The sequence below is a fragment of the Myotis yumanensis genome, unplaced genomic scaffold, assembly GCF_028538775.1.
Source record: "Myotis yumanensis isolate MYYU_CA2020_CCGP unplaced genomic scaffold, mMyoYum1.0.hap1 SCAF_6, whole genome shotgun sequence".
In the NCBI taxonomy this organism is placed as follows: domain Eukaryota; kingdom Metazoa; phylum Chordata; class Mammalia; order Chiroptera; family Vespertilionidae; genus Myotis; species Myotis yumanensis.
The window spans coordinates 36,063,428-36,087,165 of NW_027223757.1; the positions used below are offsets into that span (position 1 = coordinate 36,063,428).

Sequence of the window (23,738 nt, forward strand, 5' to 3'; positions counted from 1 at the left end):
CCAAAGATGCCAATTATATGAAACTTATTTCCCCCAAAATTTTAATCACATAATTTAGACCATTAGAACTCTTAAGTTGACAACCGAGAGCAAGCCATTCCCCAGGTTACACAAATTGAATGGGGCTCCAGCCTCTGAAACCACAGGGACCAGGAAGTAGTGCAGCTGAGCAGCTAGTAGAGTTAAGCAAGGATGTTAACGGACTCATCAGCAGATGTTTTGAAGGATAGGAGGAAGTACTATTGCAATTTTCAGTGGAAATTACAAGTCTTGTAGTAGGGCTATAGACTAGGCATTGCAACTGTGATCAAAGAGATTTACAAATTTTGAATAAAGTATCAATAACCTGGGTGGGTCTATTACTGAAATGGATGGATCCCAACAATATCCACTGCAATAAAATTTAACCAAAACGTTTCTGGAAGATCTTTGGGTATCTGTTACCTGTGAATCTGACCCAGAGTTTCTGTAAAGGGGAATACTAATTGCTCCCCTTCTTATGTAACTGCTGGCCTCAAATGCAAGAACCTATTGAATGTGAGAATTTGCTGATCCTATCAGAATTAGGATGGTGTGCTAGAAAGTAGAGTTCTGACTCTATTCTTTTCCTCTCAAAAAAAGCGTCTGAATTGAACCAAAAAAAATTTAGGCTCATCTGGTCACTTTATTACAATAGTAACACTTCAGAAATTGGAAAGGATTTACTTTAACTAAAAGATTAAAGTAATATTTCTTTGTCTGAAACACGAATCTTTATGAATGTTAGTATTTTTCATTTTTTTAGTTTGTAGAACTTTTAGAACTTTAGACTTTTAAAACTTTTTGTACCAAACAACATATTACTAAATATGCATTTTATGGAATTTAGCATCTTACCTTTTATACTTTTTCTTTTTAACTTTATATTATTACAGCACAGTACTCGATTATGGTGGAGATTTCTTGGTGTTATAGATCCTGTTTGACTCATTGCATTAGACTGAAAACTACATAAGTGTAGTAGTATGTGTGCAGTATTCTGAGATCTAAGTTTTATTATAAATGTTAAGTCACTTTGCTCTTTTATTAGAACTAATCAAGCAAGATCAAGTCTTTGAGTTTCAGATTATTACATTTTATTTCCCCTAAAGTCAGCCAAATTTTGAAAGGAAAAGCACTTTGGAGGTCTTTACAGAGTAAATATTCTATTTTAGAATTATTCTTTCTGTACAATTGCAGGTGGGGGGTACCAGGAGTCTTATAAAAACTATAAAAAAATATTTATAATGGCAGGCATGATGATTGGTCTTAGTTTTATGTTTTTGCTGATCTCAAAAGCATTGATAATGAGGAAATTATGCTTTTATAATTGGGCATGAACAAATGAAAAACCAGATAATTTATTACATTATCATTTCTAAGTCATTTTCTAAAAGTTTAAAATAAGAACATAAAAGGGCAATGTGTTCAAATGTAGGGTTTTTCCTTTTCTTTGTAACAGAACCTTCCAAAAAACAAATTACCTAAGTCCCTGAATATGAAATATGGACATTTTGAAGGAGTAAGTTGCAACTGTGTGTATGGCCACAGTAAGTTGTTGAATGTCCTCACAATCAAAATTATTTAAAATCCTATTAAAAACAGATTATACATTTATTGTTTATAGACTTTGAATTTTCAAGGCTGCAGATATGAAAGCTGATTCTGAAAGGAAAATTATTGTGTTTTCTCGCCGTTTAATGAACAGCCTCACTTTCCTCCCACCTTCTGAGTGCCACACCTCCCTGCTCTCCATCAGTTCTAAGTCCATATGCTTTCCAGGCATCTCCATCCTCAGCTAGAGACAAGGAATGGAAGTGCTGTGCCTTCCAGAAACAATAGTAGCTGAAAAGTAAAGTAAGGAGATAATAGACTAACTTTCTTTCCTTACAGAGAACTTAGAAACAGGTAGGTCCTAGAGGTGCTTTAGAAAAGGACAACACTCATCCTGGCCAGGTAGCACAGCTGGTTAGAGTGCCATTCCTATACACCAAGGTTGTGGGTTCAATCCCCGGTCAGGGCACACACAAGAATTATCTAATGAGTGTATATAAATAAGTCAAACAACAAATTGATGTCTCTCTCTCTCAAAAAAAAAAAAAAAAAAGACAACATTCTTCCCAGGTGAACAAGCTACATTTGAGGAAGATCTAATAAACATCTATATTTAGGATTTAAATATACTTTGCATATTATTAATTTTTAAACACCTAAATAACAAAAATGTATAACTTCAGGGATGAGGAAAGTGTTCCTGTTTTTTGTAGATGAGCATGGGTCATGACATGATTTGGTTTTAATTTTAGATACTTAAACTCTAATAGCTTGCTTTCAATTGTCTGTGTATAAATAGAAAAAAGTACTAAGAATGTTCATGGGGAACACACTAGGAGAAATACATACAAATGCAAATTTCTGCCAGAAAGTTTTGGAAATGTAGGAGTTGTTTCTCTTTATAAATGCTTCTACAACCCATTAATTTCATAAACCAATTTCAGCAACTGTATCTATCAGAAATAGATATTTCCTTTACAAACACAAAGATCTTTTCCCCCACTGTGCCTGAAACTGCAACTTGACAACATGCTCAATAAGGCTTTGTTTAAATATTGGGTCCCAGTGCTAACAAATTCAGAAGCCAGAAATATTTTATGTTAAAACTGCCAGAGTATCTTTCATTCATTCTATTTTTCTTTATTGTTATAATTAAAACAAATTCAGAAATTTGGAGCGTTTCTGGCTACTCTAGTAAAACACTGCAAAGCCAAAGGGAAGAAATGTAAATGAAGAAAAGCCTGATTTTTTAACTGCTCTGCCCTTATGACCAGGAATCTCACATCCTGGTTCTGAATACACTGCTAGCATTTGCTCCAAAAAGATCTCTGACACTAGAGCAAGTCAGAACCCCTTCATGTCAGGGCCTACTTAACCGCAGGGAAAGCAACTTTCACACACACTTGAGGTTTAGGTAGCTCACACATTATCTAGAAGCCAGACTTAAATTTTGTAAAAAGTCTCCAAATAGCAAAAGAAATTAAAATCTAGATGGACACCAGAACTAAAAACAGCATGTGAGGCAACAAACAATATTTCCAGTCTAACCAAATTACAACCTTTTCAGTATAGCTTGAGGTATTTTTTAAATATTTGTAGAAGCTAAATAGCATTCACAGTTTCCAAAGTTGCTTTCTACTGAGATGGATCAAATTCTCATAGTATTTAACTTCCAGAGATGTTTTCATGGACCAGAGTCTGTTCTCAGACTCATGTTAATGTTAGACAGCTATTCGGTGGCAGAAAATGGTTCTTGTAGTAATAAATGTTCTATTTCCCATTATTGTGCTATTCTTAGGATGTGATTAAAAAAATAATTTGCAATTTATATAAAAGGAAAACTTGCTTAAACTTCTGAAAGCAAATCCAGTCTGGTGGAGGTATAGAAGACATTAAATAACAGAGTCAGATTCTTTCTTCAAGATTCCAGGTGAACTTGACAGCAGAGAGTTCTGGTTCTCCAGCATTTTCTCCATCTTTTCTCCTGCAGTGGTTTTATTGATCTCTCTTTGCTTCTTACTATGGATCCATGGGATAAAGCAAAGGACAGCGCCTCCAATAAGGGGAGGGACCCCAGCGAGGTAGAATGCCACGTCATAGGAACCCAGCTTCTCACGAAGTAACCCTGGGAAGAGAAAACACTGTCACCAAGAGAAACGGGGGGCGGGGGGGGGGGGTCCCGGGGGTCTCAGATCCAGCACAGTGGTGGCCTGCCTAGTTCCACCCTAGTGACTGCATCTCAGCAGAACTAGTTCAAACATCTCAGATGATTAAACACGTTTAGGAAGTGTGCCTGAAATATAAACCATTTCTGATATGAAGAAGGAAAAGAGCTCCTATCTTTAATCTCATCACAGACTACAGGCCTCTGGGTTTTTATACCAAAATATTACATGGAAAAAAATATTTGCAACTAAGCTTTGGTTTTTTTCAAAACCCTTCAGAGGTCATTTGGGGCATTCTGACACATGGTGTAAAGGTGGGTAGACCACCAAGCTTAAACTTCTCATAGACACTGCAAAATGTCTACCGTTTCAAACCTTTCTTGGACCTATTTGTTTATGAAATAACATGAAGCTATTGAAAATTACAATTTAAAATCATGAACAATGATAAACGTAAGTTAGGAAGGAAAAGGTTGTTAAATACATTTTGGAAAGATAACTAAGGTCTGTCACCACATGAGAGGAGGACGTGAGAATCTGTGTGGCACTCTTAGATTCTTGGGTTGTGCTTCTGAAACTGTTATTTAGCATACTCCTTGTATCTAATTTATCTAACACAATCCAATGTTTAATTAGTTATCTTAGTGTTTTTAAACTTTTTAAAAAAATATTTTTATTAAATTCAGAGAGGAAGGGAGAGGGAGAGAGAGGTAGAAACATCAATGATGAGAATCATTGATCGGCTGCCTCCTGCACAACCCCCAGTGGGGATCAAGCCCACAACCTGGGCTTGTGCCCTGACCAGGAATCGAATAGTGTGACCTCCTGGTTCTTTCGTAGGTTGGCGTTCAACCACTGAGCCACACCGGATGGGCTCACCTTTTAACATGTTTACTGCACAACCTCAGTTATCTGAAACGTGTAGGGAACACACAGAGTGCTAAATACCTGACTCTGCCGAGGATGTGTCCCGTTCAGTCCCAACACATTAAAAAGGGTGCACTTTCATTCTGGATGGAAACCTAGAGCATACAGCATGTCCAAATACGTGATTTCCTATCTCCTGAATCAGAACATGTAATGTATAACTGAACCTTTCATCCTTATGAGCACTAACTATTGTGTTTGGCTATGATACTGTGGCCCCTCAGAGCCTCCTGGGGAGCTGGGGGCTTTCTGCTGCCAGTTGCTGTGTTGCTCTGCCTGCTTTGGGAGCTCCCTGTTACCTCCCTTATTCTCATCTGCTATCAGTTACTTCTAGTAGCAAACCCCGTTCCACAGCTACCTGTCATCCCCTGTGGACTTGGAAACCCTAAGAAATGAAGCTTGTAAGGTATAAAAATAGTGCAACTAGTGGAGAGTGAGCAAGGACGGGGGTTCTCCTCTAAGGAGACTGTGATCTTTAGAACTTAAATGTTGTTTGGTCTGCACGGTGGTGACTCTGCTTGGTGGATTCATGACTAGGTTCCCAACTAGCAAAGTTGCTCGGTACATGTGGTTCTGGATATGAGAATGAATCGAGCTGAACTTTAACTGAGGCCTTCACATGCCAGAAACAGAAGATAGTACATACATTTAAATTTTGTCATAATTTTATCAAATCTTCTTATCATAAAAATTCATATTCGCACCCAAGTAATACTGAAAGAAGAAGTCTTTATACTACCATTCAGAAGATTTCTAAAGGTGAAATTCACGTAACATAAAATTAACCATTTTAATGGCATTTAGTACATTCACAATGTTATGCAACCACCACCCCTATCTAGTTCTGAAATGTTTTAATCACACCAGAACAAAACTCCTTTATCCCCTTCCCTCTGGCCCCTGGCAACCGCACATCTACTCTCTGCCTCCATGGATTTTCCTATTTTGGATGTTTTATATAAATGGAATCATGCAATATGTGGCATTTTGTATTTGGCTTTTTGTAACACACACACACACACAAAAAAAAAAAAAAAAAAAAAAACATCCAAAAGACTAGTAACTAATAAATTATACATTTACATACAAGTGAGACTTAGGATCTGTAGCAAAAAATGCTATGAATTAATATAATTATTGGAGAATAATTACATTTACCTGCAATGGGTGGCCCCACAGTCATGGGTATAGACATGAATCCGAGCAGAAACCCAATTGCTTGGGAAACGTCCTGGGCACCAACTAACTCAAAGGCAATGGGGGCCATAATTGAAATGAAGCATCCATCGAAGAGGCCCATGATGAGACAGACGGCGATGAGGGCCCCAAAGACACTGCACAAGGGAATCATCATGGACATCAGACCAATGAAGACGAAGGAGAGCACCTAGGACAGACACCACATGTCAACTCTGCTGTCAGGAAAAGTGAATTTTGCAATTACTGAGCAATATGTTTAGAACTTTTAAGAAGTTACTACTTAGTCGCCGCCCCCCCCCAGCCCCATTCACCTTGATTTTATATACATAATCAACTTCCGTAATCAACTCCCTGAGTTCCCCTAGCACTTTCTCAGTATTTCCATTGAGGCAGTAATTTTCAACCTTTTCCACCTCATGGCACACATAAACTAATTACTAAAATTCAGTGGCACACCAAAAGAAAATTTTTTTGACAAAAAATAGGTATAATTTTGATTCATTCACACAAATGCCTATTGTTGTGTTGGCTGTTGTCATTTTTGTTGTTGTTAATCCTCACCCGAGGATATTTTTCCATATATTTTTAGAGAGAATGAAAGGAATGGGGAGAGACAGAGAGAAACATCGTTGTGAGAGAGACACATCAATTGGTTGCCTCCCACACATGTCCCGACTGGCACTGGGAATTGAGTCTGCAACTAAGGTATGTGCCCTTGACTGGAATTAAACCCTCAACCCTTCAGTCCACGGGCCAACACTCTATCCTAACTGGCTAGGGGCTGTTGTCATTTTTTTATTTGACAGTCTAAGTGAAAGGAAGTCAGTGCCATAAGTAGACAGGTATTACATGTTTTTATTACTATTATTTTTTAAAATATGTTTTTATTGACTTGAAAGAGAGAGGAAGGGAGATGGGGGAGAGAGAGAGAGAGAGAGAGAGAGAGAGAGAGAGAGAGAGAGAGAGAGAGAGAAACATCAATGTGAGAGAGAAACATCATTCGGCTGTCTCCTGCATGCCCTCTACTGGAGACTGAGCCAGCAACCCAGGCATGTGCCCTGACTGGGAAGCCAATGGGCAACCTCTTGTGCATGGCATCATGGTCCACCAACTGAGCCACACTGGTCAGGGCAGGTATTGCATGTTTTAAAAATTCTTGAAAATTACTGTAATAAAGAGACAAGAAGAAAGTAACTATTTTTCCCTCCCAACCTGTAAGCTCTTTGAAGTCAGAATCTGTACAAGCCACCTTTGAACTAGATATTTACAAGGGTTAAGGATCTTGTACCAGATCATTGCTCAGTAAATACTAGTTCTTTATGCCATGGCCAGTTTGGCTCAGTGGCTAGAGTGTCGGTCTATGAACTGAAGGGTCCCGGTTCGATTCCAGTCAACAGGCTCCATCCCTAGTAGGGGGCATGCAGGGAGGCAGCCAATCAATGATTCTCTCTCATCATTGATGTTTCTCTCTCTCCCTCTTCCTTCCTCTCTGAAATCAATAAAAATATATTTTAAAAAATAATAAATTAAAAATAAATAAATTACCAGTTATTTGAATATCAGCTCAAATTCATTCATCAAACATTTGATTCTTAGCCCTGGCCAGGTAGCCCAGTCAGTTAGAGTGTACCAAGACTGCAGGTTCAATTCCTCAGTCATGGCACATACAAGAATCAACCAATGAATGCATAAATAAGTGGAACAACAAAGATGTTTCTCTCTCTGTGTCTCTCTCTCTCTAAAAAATTGGTAAAATAATTTATTTTTAATTGTACCTTTGAAATTATATATACTTTATTGTTATTACATAAAAACAAAGTATTGTTACTTAATAACAGGGACATGCAGGGGTCAACCAATGAATTCGTGAATGGATGGAATAATAGGTTGATATTTCTTCCTCCCTCTCTCCCTCTCTTCTCTTTCTCTCTCCTCTCTAAAATCAATTTTTAAATATTTTTTTAAAAAGAAAAAGCTGAAAGTTTGTCATGCAACAAATGTCCATTAGAGGGCTCCCATGACACTTGAGAACAAGACCCAATGTTCTGCTAAATGTCTGACAAGGGCATCCACAATTAGGTAATAATAAAAGGGGGAATATCAGAGTACAATAAATACGTTTAAAAGTAGCACTGTCGCCCTGACTGGTTTGGCTCATGGATAGAGCGTCGGCCTGCGGACTGAAGGGTCCCGGGTTCAATTCCAGTTAAGGGCATGTACCTTGGTTGCTGGCACATCCCTGGTGGGGGGTGTGCAGGAGGCAGCTGATTGATGTTTCTCTCTCATCGAAGTTTCTCTCTATCCCTCTCCCTTCCACTCTGTAAAAAAATCAAGAAAATATATTTATTTTTATTTATTTATTTATTTATTTATTTGATTTTTTTTTATTGCTTAAAGTATTACAAAGGGAAGAAAATATATTTTTTTAAAAAGTAGCACTGTCCCACACTTCCTTCTAGCTGTATGAGCAGACTCCGTCCTGTGGCGGTCCGCCTGGACCTATACAGACACCCACAGTGAGGTGGCCTCTCTGTCTGTGTTCACCTCTTTACGTGGAAATGACATTACATTCCTCAAAGGGCAGGGGCGAAGAGTAAAGGAGATACTTCATCGTGGAAGTGCTCAATGTGTGGTGGTTGGTATTACTTCACATCAATTAACAGAAGTTCTTTTGTGTGTGTTACATACCACTGAGTGAGCCCTGCCTCCCAGCGCCCCTATGAATGAGTGATGTCCACAGTGTCCTGTCCTCAACAGCCCTGCTCAGCTCCTGTAGACTCCTGCCTGTGGCTTCTTTTATGGAGTGAACCATCTCATATTTGGTCTTCCTCTTTATGCTGCCTTCTGTTTTTCCCAGCATTACTGTCTTTTCCAAAGAACCCTGCCTTCTCATGATGTGCCCAAAGTAGGACAGCTTCAGTTTTGCCATGTTTGCCTCTAGCTATGTTTCAGGCTTAATTTGCTCTAGGACCCATTTGTCTTTCTAGTGGTCCAGGGTATCAGTAGAGCTCTCCTCCAACACCATATTTCAAATGAATCAGTTTTTTTCATATCAACCTTCTTCACTGTCCAACTTTTGTATCCATACATAGTAAATTACTTTATGCCTTTTCCAATCATTTTCCTGTGCCCAAATTCCACCTCTCCTTCAAGGCCCTCCTCCTCAAATACTGCCTCTCCTCTGTATAGTGGGCAGACATGCTCAATCCCCAACCCCAGAGCCCCTTTGTGGCTCTCCTTCACCTTCCTTCCACAGCCAAGCTTTTGGGCAAAGTTGTCTACATTTCCATTTATTCAACTGATCATGATCAGGCTTCAAATATTGTTTCCCAGACATAATATACTCCATCACACCTCACCTCTTTGCACATATGGTTTTTTCTGCCGGTCCTTATCTGTCTACTATTCACCCCTTAACACTCTGCCAGCCTAGGAGGCCTGCTCACAACCCCACAAGTGATTCAGATGCTTGGCGCCTATGTTGCTATGGTACCCATCTAGCATACGTATATTCCACTGTGCTATAACACTTATCTGTCTTCCCATCATACCATTAGCTACTAATTGAGGGTACAGACCATGTTTCATCTGTAGCATATAACACAGTGTCTGGTATGGAGGAGTCACTTAAAAACTTGTCAGATGAGGTCCATATGCTCTTAGAATTAGCATTTGTTTAGTGTGTACTCCACAATACCCAGAAGGCAATTTGCAATAAGGAAGCTCAAAAAACAAACATGCACACCCCTGAATTTCACAAGATATTGCAAAAGGCACATGACTATAAAAACTATGCCAAAACCACAATTCCTAGAAAAAGTAATGGGCAAAAAACATTTTGATTTGGTGGAGTCTTATGGCAAAACAAAGAAGGTTGCTGTTTGATCGCCAATTTTTCATACTGAAAACCCAACGCTCATAACTGAGTTTGCCCTTGAAAAACGGCTAGAAGTTAGGTTCTAGAAAATATTCCTCATTTTTACAGAAGAATTTGAGCAAACAAATACACATAAGGAGACACTAGGCAATGGAATAGTGTTGCTGGGGGACAGGACTAAAGAGAGTACCTGTAGGTAAACCTTCTTCACCCCAGGCACGTAGTCTGCAATCCGGCCGAAGAGCAGCCGTCCCACTCCCGACGTGATGCCAATGCACATGAGAACCACCTCCTTGTTGGTTTCCTCTTTAAACCTTTCGTTCACATGTTTCACCTGGAGACCAAAGAGAAGGAAGCCACACTAAGTATGGGAGGAAACCTTGACAGGTCTTGAAGCACTGCACTAATGCCTTTGGGTCTCTACTATGTTATGGAATCTCGGCCCCTGGCAACGTCAAATATTTATAAAAAGTGCTCTGTGAGAACATATGAAGAAAAGCTCAACGTGATTTAGTGTGCATGAAAGGGATGAGAATCTTTATGAGGTCTTTTTGAATTTGTAATAAAGGGTTACCCACGCACACTTTATAAGTTAACCTCGATCCGTTCGCTAAAGGAAGAGAACAGCCCTTTGAACACAGCACACAACCTTGCTCTCTCAAGGTCACCCAAGGACCCAGCACATTATCTCCTCCCCTGAAAGGCAGTTGAGGGACCCATGCTGGAGTTCCAGCTCCGCGAGGAGGGCCTGAACCAAACGAACAGCCCTGGGGTAAGTTGTACTGGGGCCTCCAGGATAGAAGCATAAGGTTGTCTCCCTGTGAATTTGCCTATTTCTGTGACCTTACGATACGGAGGCCGTTGAACAGTGTTGAATTGAAAAGCCTCCAGAGAGACTGCTTGGGGTCAAGTCCTGATTCCATTCCTTATCAGCCTGTGGCCCTGGGTACGTTCTTACCCACCAGGGCCTCCGTTTCCTTGCTGGTCAATGGAGATGGCAATAGTGCTTCAAGGGGGCAGCTATAATTATTAAATATCTGTAGGAAGAATTAGAAGAGTGCCTGGCACACAGCTAATAATGATCGGATATTAATTTTAGCCTCATTATTTTAAAGGGGCCTTTCCTTTACTTTACAGTCTACTTAGAACAATGACTGTAAGCCAGCAGCCTGACAATGTTGAAGAAGGCAGGTGACCAGGCAGGTGTTATCCTGGGTGACAACACGCAGCTCAGCACCCACCGTGAGCTTTGCTCCCACAGCCAGGGTTTAACAGCTTCACAGTTTGCCCCACCTCTCTTAGCATTTCCATTGTCTTCATGATCATCCATCTGTGCTCACAACAAGGAGAAAAAGCACACTGTGCTCCTACTGAGAGGTTATAACAAACACAAACAGCTGTTTCAAACAGCCAGCCTCGCGGTGCCCCTACACCAAACACTGGCCTGAATTCTGGAAGCCTGCAAAGCAGATCTCCCAACGCACACGCTATAAGTCAGTCCAGAGGCCCAGATGGTTCCCATGTGGCACTGGCAGGCTTCCCGGATGACATCTCCTGCAGAGACGTCCAGTTCGCAGTTTTTAGCCCACGTGGTTATGCCACCACCAGCACATCTGTCTTTTCCCTTTCAAAACTGGTAACTGTTCTCCTAACTTCTGTATTTTCACTGGTCCCGAATAATCCTCCTAAATATGGTTTAATCTCATCAATCCCTTATTCACCAGTTGCCTGATGCCTACATTTATACTCCTTAGTTTAGCATTAAAAGCCCTCCTTGACCTGTCACCAATCCATCTCTGTACCTTGATTACCTACCAACCCTGGACTCAGAAGTAGAGTAAATACCCAAATGCCTGCAGGACTCAAGCCCAGTGCATAAAACCGACCGCTGCAGAGGGGAGTGTTCCCACAGAAGACCACCAGTGTTGCCAAGCTACCGCTCAGCCCCCTTTTATTTTAAAAAGCAGAAATCTGGACTTTTGTGTGGAAGTGCTGGCACCTTACTAAATTTAGAACACTGCATGATCCAACCCCACCATGCAAGCCAAACGAAACGTCTGCAAACTGCATTAGGCCAGCTTTGATCTCAGCCCTAACCCATCTGGCCCAGCAGGATGGGTATATTCAGTGTCTGACACATTCTTACCTCACTACATTTCTGCTGCCGCTTCGACCTTCTTTGACTTTCTAAATTCTATCCATTCTTTAAGAGTCTGCTTAATCCCCCCCTTTTCTACAAAGCTGCCCTTGGTTACCTCAGCCTCACACCCCCTTCTTGTGAACTGCCTAAAGTTTTCACTGGCACCTTAAGTACTGGGTTCCTTCCCAGCCTTTATAGCTTCTAACTCTAAATATACTCGAGTAAACTCTTCCCTGTCAAACTGGACATATCTACCTGCCTGTGACAAAAGTACCTCAGGGTCACCATGCCCCGTGCTGAACTCATCTCCCCTTACAACCTGTCCTCCCTCCATGTCAGTTAACACGACTGCCGTTGGCCCAACTACCCGAGGCAGGAACCTGGTAACTATCCTACCGGTAGATTACTCCCTCCCTCTCTCCAAATCCAACAGTGATTTGACCTCCTAAATCTCTGCCAGACATACTTCCTTTGGCCCACGTTCCTCACAGTGTTTCTTTCTTTCTTTTTTATTTTTTTATTGAGAGGAATAGAGAAATAGAAACATCAATGATAAGAATCATTGATCCGCTGCCTCCTGGATGCCCCCTACTAGGGATCCAGCCCGCAACCAGGGCATGTGTCCTTGACCAGAATTGAACCCAGGACCCTTCAGTCCACACGCCGACGCTCTATCCACTGAGCCAAACCAGCTAGGGGCCCCCACAGTGTTTCAATTCAGGTTCTTATCACTCCTCACCTAGACCACTACAACAGCCTCCGAACAATGCTTCTTGCTTGAACCCCACTCCTAAATCTCTAGCCTATATTCTCTGAAACCATCAAGTTAAGTTCTCTGCTTAAGATCCGTTTACAGCGCCCATAACCTTCAGGGTAAAGTTCAAACTCTTGGTTTGACAGATAAAACTTTCCTCCTTTGCTACTGCAGCCTCACCTGCAGCTGCCTCCTTATATTCTCCATGTTAATTAACACTATGCTGTCCAATATGGCCTGAGCTATTGAGTACTTTAAATGTGGCTAGACAAACTGAGATGCACTGTAAGTGTAAAACACACAGCAAATATAGAAAACTTAGTGGGGTTTGGAGGGGAGCATGCAAAATATCTCAATAATTTAAAAATATTGATTCCATGTTCAAATAGTATTTTGGCTATATTGATTAAATGAAATATGAAACTAATTTCATTTTGTTTTTTACTTTTTAACATATGGGGAAGGGGGGGAGGTGAAGAAGGGTATAGGGGTGATAAATAGTGATGGTGAACACACAATACAGTGTACAGATGATGTGTTGTAAAATTGTGCGCTTGAAACTTGTATAATTTTGTTAATCAGTGTTAACCAATAAAGTCAATAAATAGGAAAAAATAAAATATGGCTACTAAAAATGTTTAAATTCCACATGTGGCTTGCATTATATTTCTATTGACCAATGTTGGTCTAAGAAATCCACTTGTGGCTGCAAAGGTAAGACAGCTGTCAATAAAGAGCCCCAAACTGTCTTATTCCTCCAAGCCCTTATTACTTCCCGTAAATGAGATATTAGATAAAGTAGAAAGAGATGGATTCCATCTCAATTCTGAAGAAAAAGAATCACCTGACCTAAAGCAGGTGGGATAGAATTAAGTGTGTTCATTGGTTTTATTTGGAATTGGAATCTAGACTCTACTGTATTAACCCACTTCAGGAAGCACCCAAAGGATCTATTATAACTTTTTAAAATTATTTTTATTGATTTCAGAGAGAAGGAGGGAGAGGGAGAGATAGAAACATCAATGATGAGAAAGAATCATTGATTGGCTGCCTCCTGTACTCCCCTTACTAGGGATCGAGCTGCAACCCAGACATGTGCCCTGACTGGAAATTGAGCCATGACCTCCTGGTTCATAGGTCGATGCTCAACTACTGAGCCACACTAGCCAGGCTCCCTCCACATTTTTAAGGGGATGGATGGTTTTTGCTTAATGTCTTGTATATAATATTTACATAATTTATTACATTACAAATATGATAAAACGTTGGAGCATACAAGTTAAACGACAGGCATACTCTGAGGTATTGTAGGTTCAGTTCCAGGTCACCACAATAAAGCAAGCATCCCAATAAAGTGAGTGAGTAGAAATCTTCTTTGCCTTCAATTTGTAAAAAATAAAATAAAAACACAGCAACTATAAAAACAGCGAGTATCATAATAAAGCAAGATATGCCTGTATATATCTCTGGTTAATAGTTCAAAAAAAGGGGGAGCTGCAAGAGACTTAAAACAAAGATAGCTTTCTTTCTTTTCTCTCTCTCCCTCCCGCCCTCCCTCCCTAATCCTCACTCGAGGACATTTTCCCATTGATTTTTAGAGAGAGTGAAGGAAGGGAGAGGGGGGAGAGAGAGAAACATTGATGTGAGAGAGACACATTGATTGACTGCCTCCCACACTCACCCTGACCCAGGCCCGGGGTGAAGCCTGCAACCTAGGTACATGCCCTTGATGGGAATCAAACCTGAGACCTTTCAATCTGAGGGCCAACACTCTAACCACTGAGCAAACCAGCCAGGGCAAAGATAGCTTCATTCCTGACGGTGACTTGAAGTAACAGCTGACTGACTGAAGTACCAAGTGCTTACAGAGGCAGTACTTTTGGGACGCTAGGAAAGCGGGGCCAAAAGAGGCCCCGTAGAGCACTGCAGGATACGGAACTAAAAGACTACAACCGCCTTTGCAGAATGGCAGGGGAAAACGTCAACAATATGTCTCATCCCTTGTTGTTGCAGTTACTATGCACTTTGGAAGATAAACAGGTTCCAGGCATGCAGTCATCGGCTCTTTTCTGTGATGATTTGGGTTCCCCGATCCTCTTGTCCTTCCTCTTCAGATATTTGTCAAACTCAGAAGAGGGGTAGACAACAGGTAGGCATGTGCATGCACTTTGTCTCTAGGAGAATGAAGTCTTTGGGCTGGAGCAGGGGACCTGTATCTTTTACATTTACATGGTACATCCAAAAACATGGCGAAAAATGCTAGACAGTATTTTCAGTGGTTTGGGAATGCAGAATGATTTCTGCGGTTTCCTACTTTTAACAGGTAGACTGAGCTCAGAACACTTTCACGCTCTTCTTGCTTTTCACCCCAGAGATTAGCAACCTCAGCTTGTGACCTCTCCTTTGCTTGCAGTTTAATTTCTAAGACTATATCCATTCACCATTTAAAATGCCATTCCATAACTCTAAAAGAGCATTCTGCTTAAATATACATTTTGATTGACCTTGTTGGGGTGACACTGGTTAATAAAATTACTATATAGGCTTCAGGTATATTAAATACACGTTTTAAAAGGTAAACTCAAAGAAAGGAGCCTGGCCCCTTTAAAAATTAGATGTACATTTGAAAGGGCGTAGACAGCCTGCTAGATGGTTAATGGGTAATCTCAGAATTTGTTGCAAATCAAAACTTGACACTACCCTTTGACTTCAAAGTAAGATGAACAAGTCTTCTAATTGGAATGCGGGTTTGGTTTGTTTCTTCTTTCTTTTTTAAACAACTGTGTTTTCTCTATCTCTGTGTTTGCTAAGAAAAGGGAGTAAATTAAAACAAAGGAGTTTTACATGAGCACTGCACCCCAGTGAGGTGATTAAAGGTAGAAGAAAACTAACTCCACAGATTTGGGTACATAAAATTAAGTCCTTTACATCATATAATATTGAAATATGACTTTATGGCCATTAGATAGGTATTGATTAGGTCAGCCGTAAAGTGTCGTTTTAGCTCATTAAATCTGATCAACTGTGCTTTGAGAATAAACAGCTCTAAGAAATGCTTGAAGTAAAAATACAAAATGTCTTTGCCTGCCAGCACTTTTAAGGACTATCACTTTTAGGCACCCCAGTGTCTATTATTAATAAGATTTTCTGTCATGACTACACTTGTGGTGCAGGTATTGACTGCCTCCTCAGCAGCTGACCAAATGGAGAGCAGACCTTTGGCCCAACAGAAACTCTAGAAGGCATGGGTAGTTGGTTCTGTTTGTTTTAAACAGCCAGTCTTTCCATTTCATTACGCTGGGTTTCCATGGTGTCCGTAATTACACATGGCACCATTAAGACATGTAAAAACTGGGACAGAGAAAAAAGAGGGAAGAGTTTCCAGAGTGAAGATTATTTAACAACAACAGGGCTTGAAAAAGAAGAGTTCAGAAGGAAGAAAGATGGCTGATGGTGGTCTAATTTTAAAAACATTTTCTAACTGTAAACAATCTTTAAAACCTTATTTTCCCTTTAAAAAAAAAACCCCACAGTTCTCCTTAGTTTAAAACAAAACAATCCATCCTTGATATAGCATTATTTAGATCAGATTGAGATTTGACAAAATGTCCTACAGTAATTATCAACCCAAACCAATTTGGAGCCCAGCTGGTGTTGCTCAATGATTGAGTGTTGACCCATGAACCAGGAGGTCAGGATTCGATTCCCATTCAGGACACATGCCCAGGTTGTGGGCTCGATCCCCAGTAGAGGGTGTGCAGGAGGCAGCCAATTAATGATTCTCTCTATCATTAATGTTTCTCCCTCTCACTTACTCTATCTTAAATCAATAAAAACATATTTTAAAAAATTTGGATTTAGATTCCAGTTCAAATAATCCTAATTTTTTAAAATTGATTTTAGAGAGAGGGAGGGAGGATGGGAGTGAGAGAGAGAGAGACATCGATTTAGAGAGAGAGAGAGAGAGATTTGTTGTTCCACACTGTTATTCCACTTATTTATGTATTCATTGATCCTTATATGTACCCTGACCAGGGATCAAACCCTCCACCTTGATGTATTGGTTGATGTGCTAACCACTGAGCTACCTGGCCAGGTCACACTCAAACCCTTTTTAAGTGTACAGTTCAGTGGCAATGAAGTACACTCAACTTCCTGTCAATCATCACCATCATTGATTTATAGAACTTTTTCATTTTCCCAAACTAAAACTCTGGACTATCAAACAAGAACTCATCTCCCCCTTTCCCGAAGCCCTCAGCAACTCCCATTCTACTTTCCATATCTATGAATTTGACTACGTTAGGCACCTCATCTAAGAGGAATCATATAGTACTTGATCTTTTGTGTCTGGCTTATTTCACTTATCATGTCTTCAATGTCCATCCACATTATAGCATGTGTCCTAAGCATTATCTTTATATATATATATATATATATATATATATATATATATATATAATTTAAAAAATGTTTTTATTGATTTTTAGAGAGAGAGGAAAGGAGAGAGATGGGAACATCGAGAGGTAAACATCAACACAGATTGCCTGCCTCCTGCACACCCCTGCTGGGGATCGAGCCTGAAACCCGGGCATGTACCCCTAGCCGGGAATTGAACTGGTGACCTCCTGGTGCATAGGTGGACACTCAACCATTGAACCACACCGGCCGGGCTAAAATATATATTATTTTATTCATAAAGTACTTCTTTTACTTCTCCTTTATGTTATAGGTAGGCATTGACTTTTTAAAAAAAATTATGTGTATAGGTAGGTTGATGATCCAGGAATTTTATTTCAAAAATAAAATAGGAGGCACTGGATCTGACACACTGCTCTAGACATGTGACAGGGTTGTAGAGCTTAAAAAGAAAGAGGTGGGATGGGACACTAGATCTGAGTCATCCCAACCCCCTGGATTCAGAGTGGCCCTAAGAGCTGAAGAGCAGGAGCAAGGAGATGCCTGGCAGAGAATTATGAAAAGTCAGGAACATAGAAAGGAAACCATGTGATCACATAAGCAAAGAGAGTTAAGTAGGGACAGGGGTGCTTGATTTATGTTGTAGCTATTATAATTCTTTTTAAATTCAATAATCAATATATGGCAGCATTTTTAATCCCATGGGTCTAAAGGGGCATGGGCCTGTGTTAGTCTACTACTTGCTAGTGTGATCACCCTCATGCATGCCATTCTCCGGAGGCAGCTGGAAGAAGGTACAAAGCATAGGAGGTATTATTTTACATCAGCAGGGCTGACTATGTACCTCTTGTCACCCATTTCCACATCTTTAAATTATTCTACATTGAAATCAGAGTAGATAAGCATACTTTTACTTCTATTATGTAAGCTTTCAACCACACCCTGTCACTAACTATGTGACCAGAGAAATACTCTAAACCAGTTAACTCCTTTCCTTGTAAGACAGATATAAAACTGTTCCTGCTTTTAGGGGTTATATATTGAAGGTCAAAGAAAGGACAAACTTGAAGAACATGGTGTTATTACAATGAAAAGTAGTTATCAGCAGGGAAATTAGTAGACTTCATATTTCAGCAATTCAACCAAGCTATAGCTCAGCCTGAAAATGGTCAAAAAATCTTTGCATGCCAGGCACATGCAGGCGCTGGGGATGGAGCACTGAAGGGGGCTCCGTCCCTGCGCTTGCAACGTGTTCAGTCTACCTTACCTGTTTCTTCTGTATCAGTTCCTGAGGTGTCAGGACACTTCCAACATAAAACTCCCCAATGTCTTTTGTAGACAAATCCACACTTTTCACCAGCCTTTCCCATACTTTCACTGAACACACTATACAATATGAGGGTCTAACAAAAATATGCGACTGCTACATTTCAACTTAAGTTAAAATTAGATCTTTTTAAATATTTGTGGATTTCTTTCTCCCTAGCAAATTTTAAATCCTTTGGTGATTTGGGGCCTCCATCCTAGAGATAATTTTCATGCTTGAATAAATGATGCATTATTTCTAAAAAAACTATTGAATTATCTACAAATACTTATCTTTTACTAACTAGATATAATTTGGAACGTGTGACAAACGTCTTCTGCCTTACAAAAAGCAGCAGCTCTGTTTTAGTTTAATTATTGGTAAATGATTAGTTTTCTAGATTTCTTATGTATTATGTCCTGTTCTCCTATCAGGTTCCTATACTAGTATATTACAATTTTTAAAAATACTCAAAAGAAAAAAAACACCTAACTTGTGTTAATGAGAGCGTTCTGTAGATATTTAACTTCACCATTAATGAGTCACAAGTGGCCAGCGAAGACCCTTATTCATCTGAAGTAGGAGAATGCTGGTGAATACCGCCCAAGGTATAAAACGGATAAATGGGCAAATTTGCACTAACCTGAGTAGTCAAATTGCAGCAGATGTTGAGATCTGCAGGGAAATAAATGCAAGGTTAGAAAAGCAAGAAAAGCATAGACACCATTGAAAAAATCTAAAAGAAGTGGGAATAAAATGGAGGAGAAAAGCTGTCCAATCATTCATGTAATATCCACAGGAGAACTGAGCGACAGTAGTATATTATTAGAAGATATAAGCAGTGAATAAAGTCTTTGAAGGAAAAGCAATGCTTGGGTACTCTGCAGGAATGAATTTTCAACATGCAGATTTTAATACAGGGTGAGGCAAAAGTAGGTTTGCAGTTGTTCATATGGAAAACAATAATTAATAAATAGTAACACAAGAATAAACTCTTTTGCAAACTCACAACTGTAAACCTACTTTGCCACACTCTGTATACATTTAAGGTTTGGACATTTCTTACATTGACATTTACTTGGCATAGCAGGCAGGATTCCAAAGAAGCCCACACAGGACCACCTGCAGACCTGGACCTGGTGCTAGACTCCAGCAAGGCCCTTTGTGCCCCACCAGCACTGGGTGAACTTGGGCCACTAGTCTCTCAGAATCCCAGTCCTGCTTTAGGATCCTGACTTGATTGGAGCTGTTCTTAGAAAACCCTCAGGGTGGACATGGTTGAAATAATCCAGGGACATGGAAAAAGATGAGTGGCTGCTTTTAATTGGATTGCTTATGGGGAGTCTGAACAGAATCTTTGCTGGTTAAATGAGAGACTGAACTCTCCCTAGCTCGGAAAGAGAAACGATACTTGCTTCCAAAGTCAGTGGGGTGATGATAGTTGTTTCAGATCCCCAAATCCGAAGTGGCAGAGATAGGCAGTACCAGGCCGACAAGCCCCGACAGTCCACCTCCCATTTAATATTAAGATGGCTAAGATGAGTCCCCTTTAATATTTCTAAGTTAATCTTTTGTGTGCACAATTAGAAAAAGCCAGCTATATTTTCACTGGTCTCTCAAAGTTTCAAAAAGAGGATTTACATAAATGGATCAACAACCTATGATGTCTTTTAGGTGTTAAACCAATTTTTTGAAGTATTAAAAATGGATGCCCTTACTTTTAAATGGGGACAGGTCATTTGGAACGACTTGTCAAGGACAGATATAAATTGTGAATGCTTCAAAAACAAAACTTATATCCAACTGTTCTTTTATAAACTGGGAGTTTTTCTCATGACAACAGGTCTCTGTTTAGGTCTGTCTGTGTCTATATATGTATGCTGCAAATGTGAGAAATTTTTCTACCTCCAGATGGTATTATTAAAATTAATTTAAAGGCAAGCAGCTGTAAGGATTGGGTATTCTAAAATTATCAGAAATATAGAAACTACCTCAAATGCTTTTCAAGTACACATGATTGAAGGTTCTCTTTAGTACATAAAAGTTAAAGTTTGTTGGTTTAAGTAGGACAGACATGGCTTTTGAGTTACTGAAATCAAATACACTATTTCTACTTTACCTGGGTTTACAAAAATAAGGTAATGTTAATAATTGACTCTGACATCAATGAAATATGTTTCTAGAGGTTATAAAATTTCTTCATAAATTTGTCACGCTAAATAATGCTAATTGCTTACTTCTTAGTTTTCGATGCAAATTGAGGTTTAAAATCTCAATATATGTAGGAATAACTTTGTAGTGTTCCAGAAGGGCCCCGGGATCACCTCAAAAGATTTGTTTTTATGTTATACTAGAGGCCCGGTGCACGAAATTTGTGCACTGTGCAGGGGGGGGGGGGGGGGGGTCCCCTCAGCCCAGCCTGCGCCCTCTTGCAGTCCAGGACCCCTCGCTCCTTACCGCCCGCCTGCTCACTGCTCCTTACTGCTCGGCTCGCTGCTCCTTAGCACTGCCACAGAAGTGGGAGAGGATCCTCCACCGCCACTGTGTTCACCAGCTGTGAGCCTGGCTTCTGGCTGAACAGTGCTCCCCCTGTGGGAGTGCACTGACCATCAGGGGGCAGCTCCTGCATTGAGTGTCTGCCCCCTGGTGGTCAGTGTGCATCATAGCGACTGGTCGTTCTGGTCATTCCACCGTTAAGGTTGCTTAGGCTTTTATTATATAGACTAGAGGCCCGTTGCAGGAAGATTCCTGCAAGAATAGGGCTTCCCTGGACCTATTCCTGCAAGAATAGGGCTTCCTGAGGCCGGAGTGAAGCAGAGAAGGGACCTCGGCTCCCTCCCTTCTCCGCCACCTCGCTTCCTCCCATCTCCGCTGCCTCAGCTCCCTCCCTTCTCCACAGCTTCGCTCCCTCCCGTCTCTGCTGCCTCGCTCCCTCTCGTGTCCACTGCCTCGGCTCCATTCCCTTCTCCGCCGCTCTGCTCCCTTCTGCAGTGCTTGGCTTCCTTCTACACTGTTTTCAGTCTTCACTCTGCACTTGTGTATGCAAATTATCTGCCATCTTTGTTGGGTTAATTTGCATATTGCTCTGATTGGCTGGTGGGCATAGCGGAGGGATGGTCAATTTGCATGTTTCTCTTTTATTAGTGTAGATTGCATGGGAAGCATTGTAAAATAAGCAATGAAAGAAACTTCTAGGATGTGTTGCATGAGTAAACAATGGTTGGAAATTACACAAATAGGGCTATGGGAAACCCAAGACAGCCACTTACTTGGTTCTTCAAAGCTCCTTAAACAACCCCATTTTTTGGTTTTTGCATTCCTTCATGCATCATAGTGTGTTTAAGCTGTGTTTAGGAGAAGGAACTTGACAGGGCTGACATTATTGAAAGGAGATATCTTCCACTATTGCCAAGATTTAATAAAGTCACTCCAAGAAAATGAATAGGTAACCACTTCCTTTGACAGTGAGCTCTCAGGAGACAAAGACTTTAGATTTTGTTTTTTGGAAAGGATGTCAAATAAAAGGAACTCTTCAACCTCATTAGAAGGGACCTTCTCAGGTGCCTAACTTCAGATGGACATCTACCCTTGTCTCTAACACTCGCCTCCACCTACAACAAACATCAAAGACTCCTCTAGGATGAGAAGCTACTGGCATCAGAGATGGACAGCTATCCCAAGACAATAAAGCCAGTTTAACTGCTACTGGCAACTTTGAAGAACTGGACTGTCAAAATGGTAAAGCAATCAATCTCTTGATTGGAAAAGGAACCCTATGAGTTGACTTAGGCGTATGTAAAGTAAAAAACAATCTCTTTCCTCAATTACATAATTCTGTTTCTACTATGTACACATACATTTTAGGCTATGATAAGCTTCCATTTATTATGTATGGAAATTCTTGGATGTTACACCTGGTTTTGTCACTTGTATAACTGTTAGTTCTCGCAAGCAACTTAAACTTTCTGTGCCTTAGTTCCTTTACCAGCCTAAAAAAAAAGTGCACTTAAATGTCCTGTACAATCCCTTTCAACTCCTAAATTACAGTAATACCTTTTTTCAGGCATTTGCATATTTTATTTACAAGCTATACTCTTAAGACTGAGGCTCAAGCCCAGGCTGCACCTGGTACCAGCCTTGCAACCCTGAGCAAGTAGTCTTACCATCCTGTTTAAAAAAAAAAAAAAAGGATGAAACAGGCCAAAATGGAGTCACTTTTCCTAAGCCATATCACCAAACCAAAACTTAATATCCTAATTGCAGTTTCAGCCTCTCCTGGGAGTGGAATTTTAAACCAATCAGTTTGGGATTTCCTGAAGACTACTGAGGTAATCTGTCTGTTAAGACTCCCTGCTGTCTCCCAAGGGAAGGTGTCCTTGCCTGAAATAACTCACTCTTCTAACTTCTTAGTCCCACCCTCTTTCTGCCTATAAAAACCTTTGTACAACTCATCAGAGTGTCCTTCTAGGTGCTAGATGGGATGCTGCCTGATTTATGAATTGCTTAATAAAGCCAACTAGATCTTTAAATTTACTCAGTTGAATTTTTTAACACATCTGGTGACAGCTTCAGAACCAAGTGAACTTCTGATGGCATTCTGGGACAATGAGAAACAGGCACAGCGCCACAAACACAATTTTGAGGTCACTGTCTTTCTCCAAGTATCCTTGGGACATTGGTGAGTCCCTCCGGTTTGTCACACTGCTCTCTGAGTTCAGCTCCAGATCTGAACATCTTTCCTTTCCAGGTCAGGTCAGTTTGAGATGGGAGACAATTCTACAGGATTTCTGGTACCAACAATTAACTAATCACACACAACCTTATTATTCAATGTGACAATAAGATGCAACTCTGTCATATGACCTATATATTTATGGTTCAAGACAGGGCATTCACACTTGTTGTATTGGCTGTTGTCAATTTTTTATTTGACAATCTAAGGAAAAAGAGGTCAGTGCCCCTGACTAAATAGTCAAGTGTTGCATGTTTAAAAATTCTTCCAGCACACCAATTGAAAGTCACTGGGTTAAAGGATTGTGCCTGGAGCCAGTTGAGTTAGCAGACTCTTTCACCCAGAGCCAAGCACCTAGTGTTTCAGACTGCAAGGAAAGTAGGATGTATTTTTTACTACAAAAAGGTATGAGAAATGAAACTGCATTTTTGTTAAGTGAGAATAATTTTGTTTAAATTAGAATTTCTGATTACAAAGGATAAACTAAATGTATACAAAAAGCTGAAGAGAGAAAGAGAATTTTACCTTGTGGCTAAAAATTAATTATTTTTAAGGATTTTTTAATTAATTTAATATCAATGGTGTATTTATGTAAAATCAAAACTTAATTTTTTCATCCGCTAAAGGTGTTTTTTTTGAGTAATCT

General features: G+C 40.2%; 1 protein-coding gene across 1 annotated transcript in view; it reads right to left on the reverse strand.

Moving 5' to 3' along the window:
* Window positions 1-1,092: 1,092 nt before the first annotated feature.
* The window catches only part of SLC16A10 (solute carrier family 16 member 10), an 89,738-nt gene continuing 67,092 nt past the window's right edge, over window positions 1,093-23,738 (reverse strand). Inside the window, exons 4-6 of the mRNA XM_070417898.1 lie at window positions 9,932-10,075; window positions 5,823-6,051; window positions 1,093-3,697 (exon numbers count right to left, since the gene is read on the reverse strand). Of these exons, the coding sequence (XP_070273999.1) occupies window positions 3,465-3,697; window positions 5,823-6,051; window positions 9,932-10,075 (606 nt within the window). The 3' untranslated portion in view covers window positions 1,093-3,464. The remainder of the gene's footprint in view (window positions 3,698-5,822; window positions 6,052-9,931; window positions 10,076-23,738) is intronic.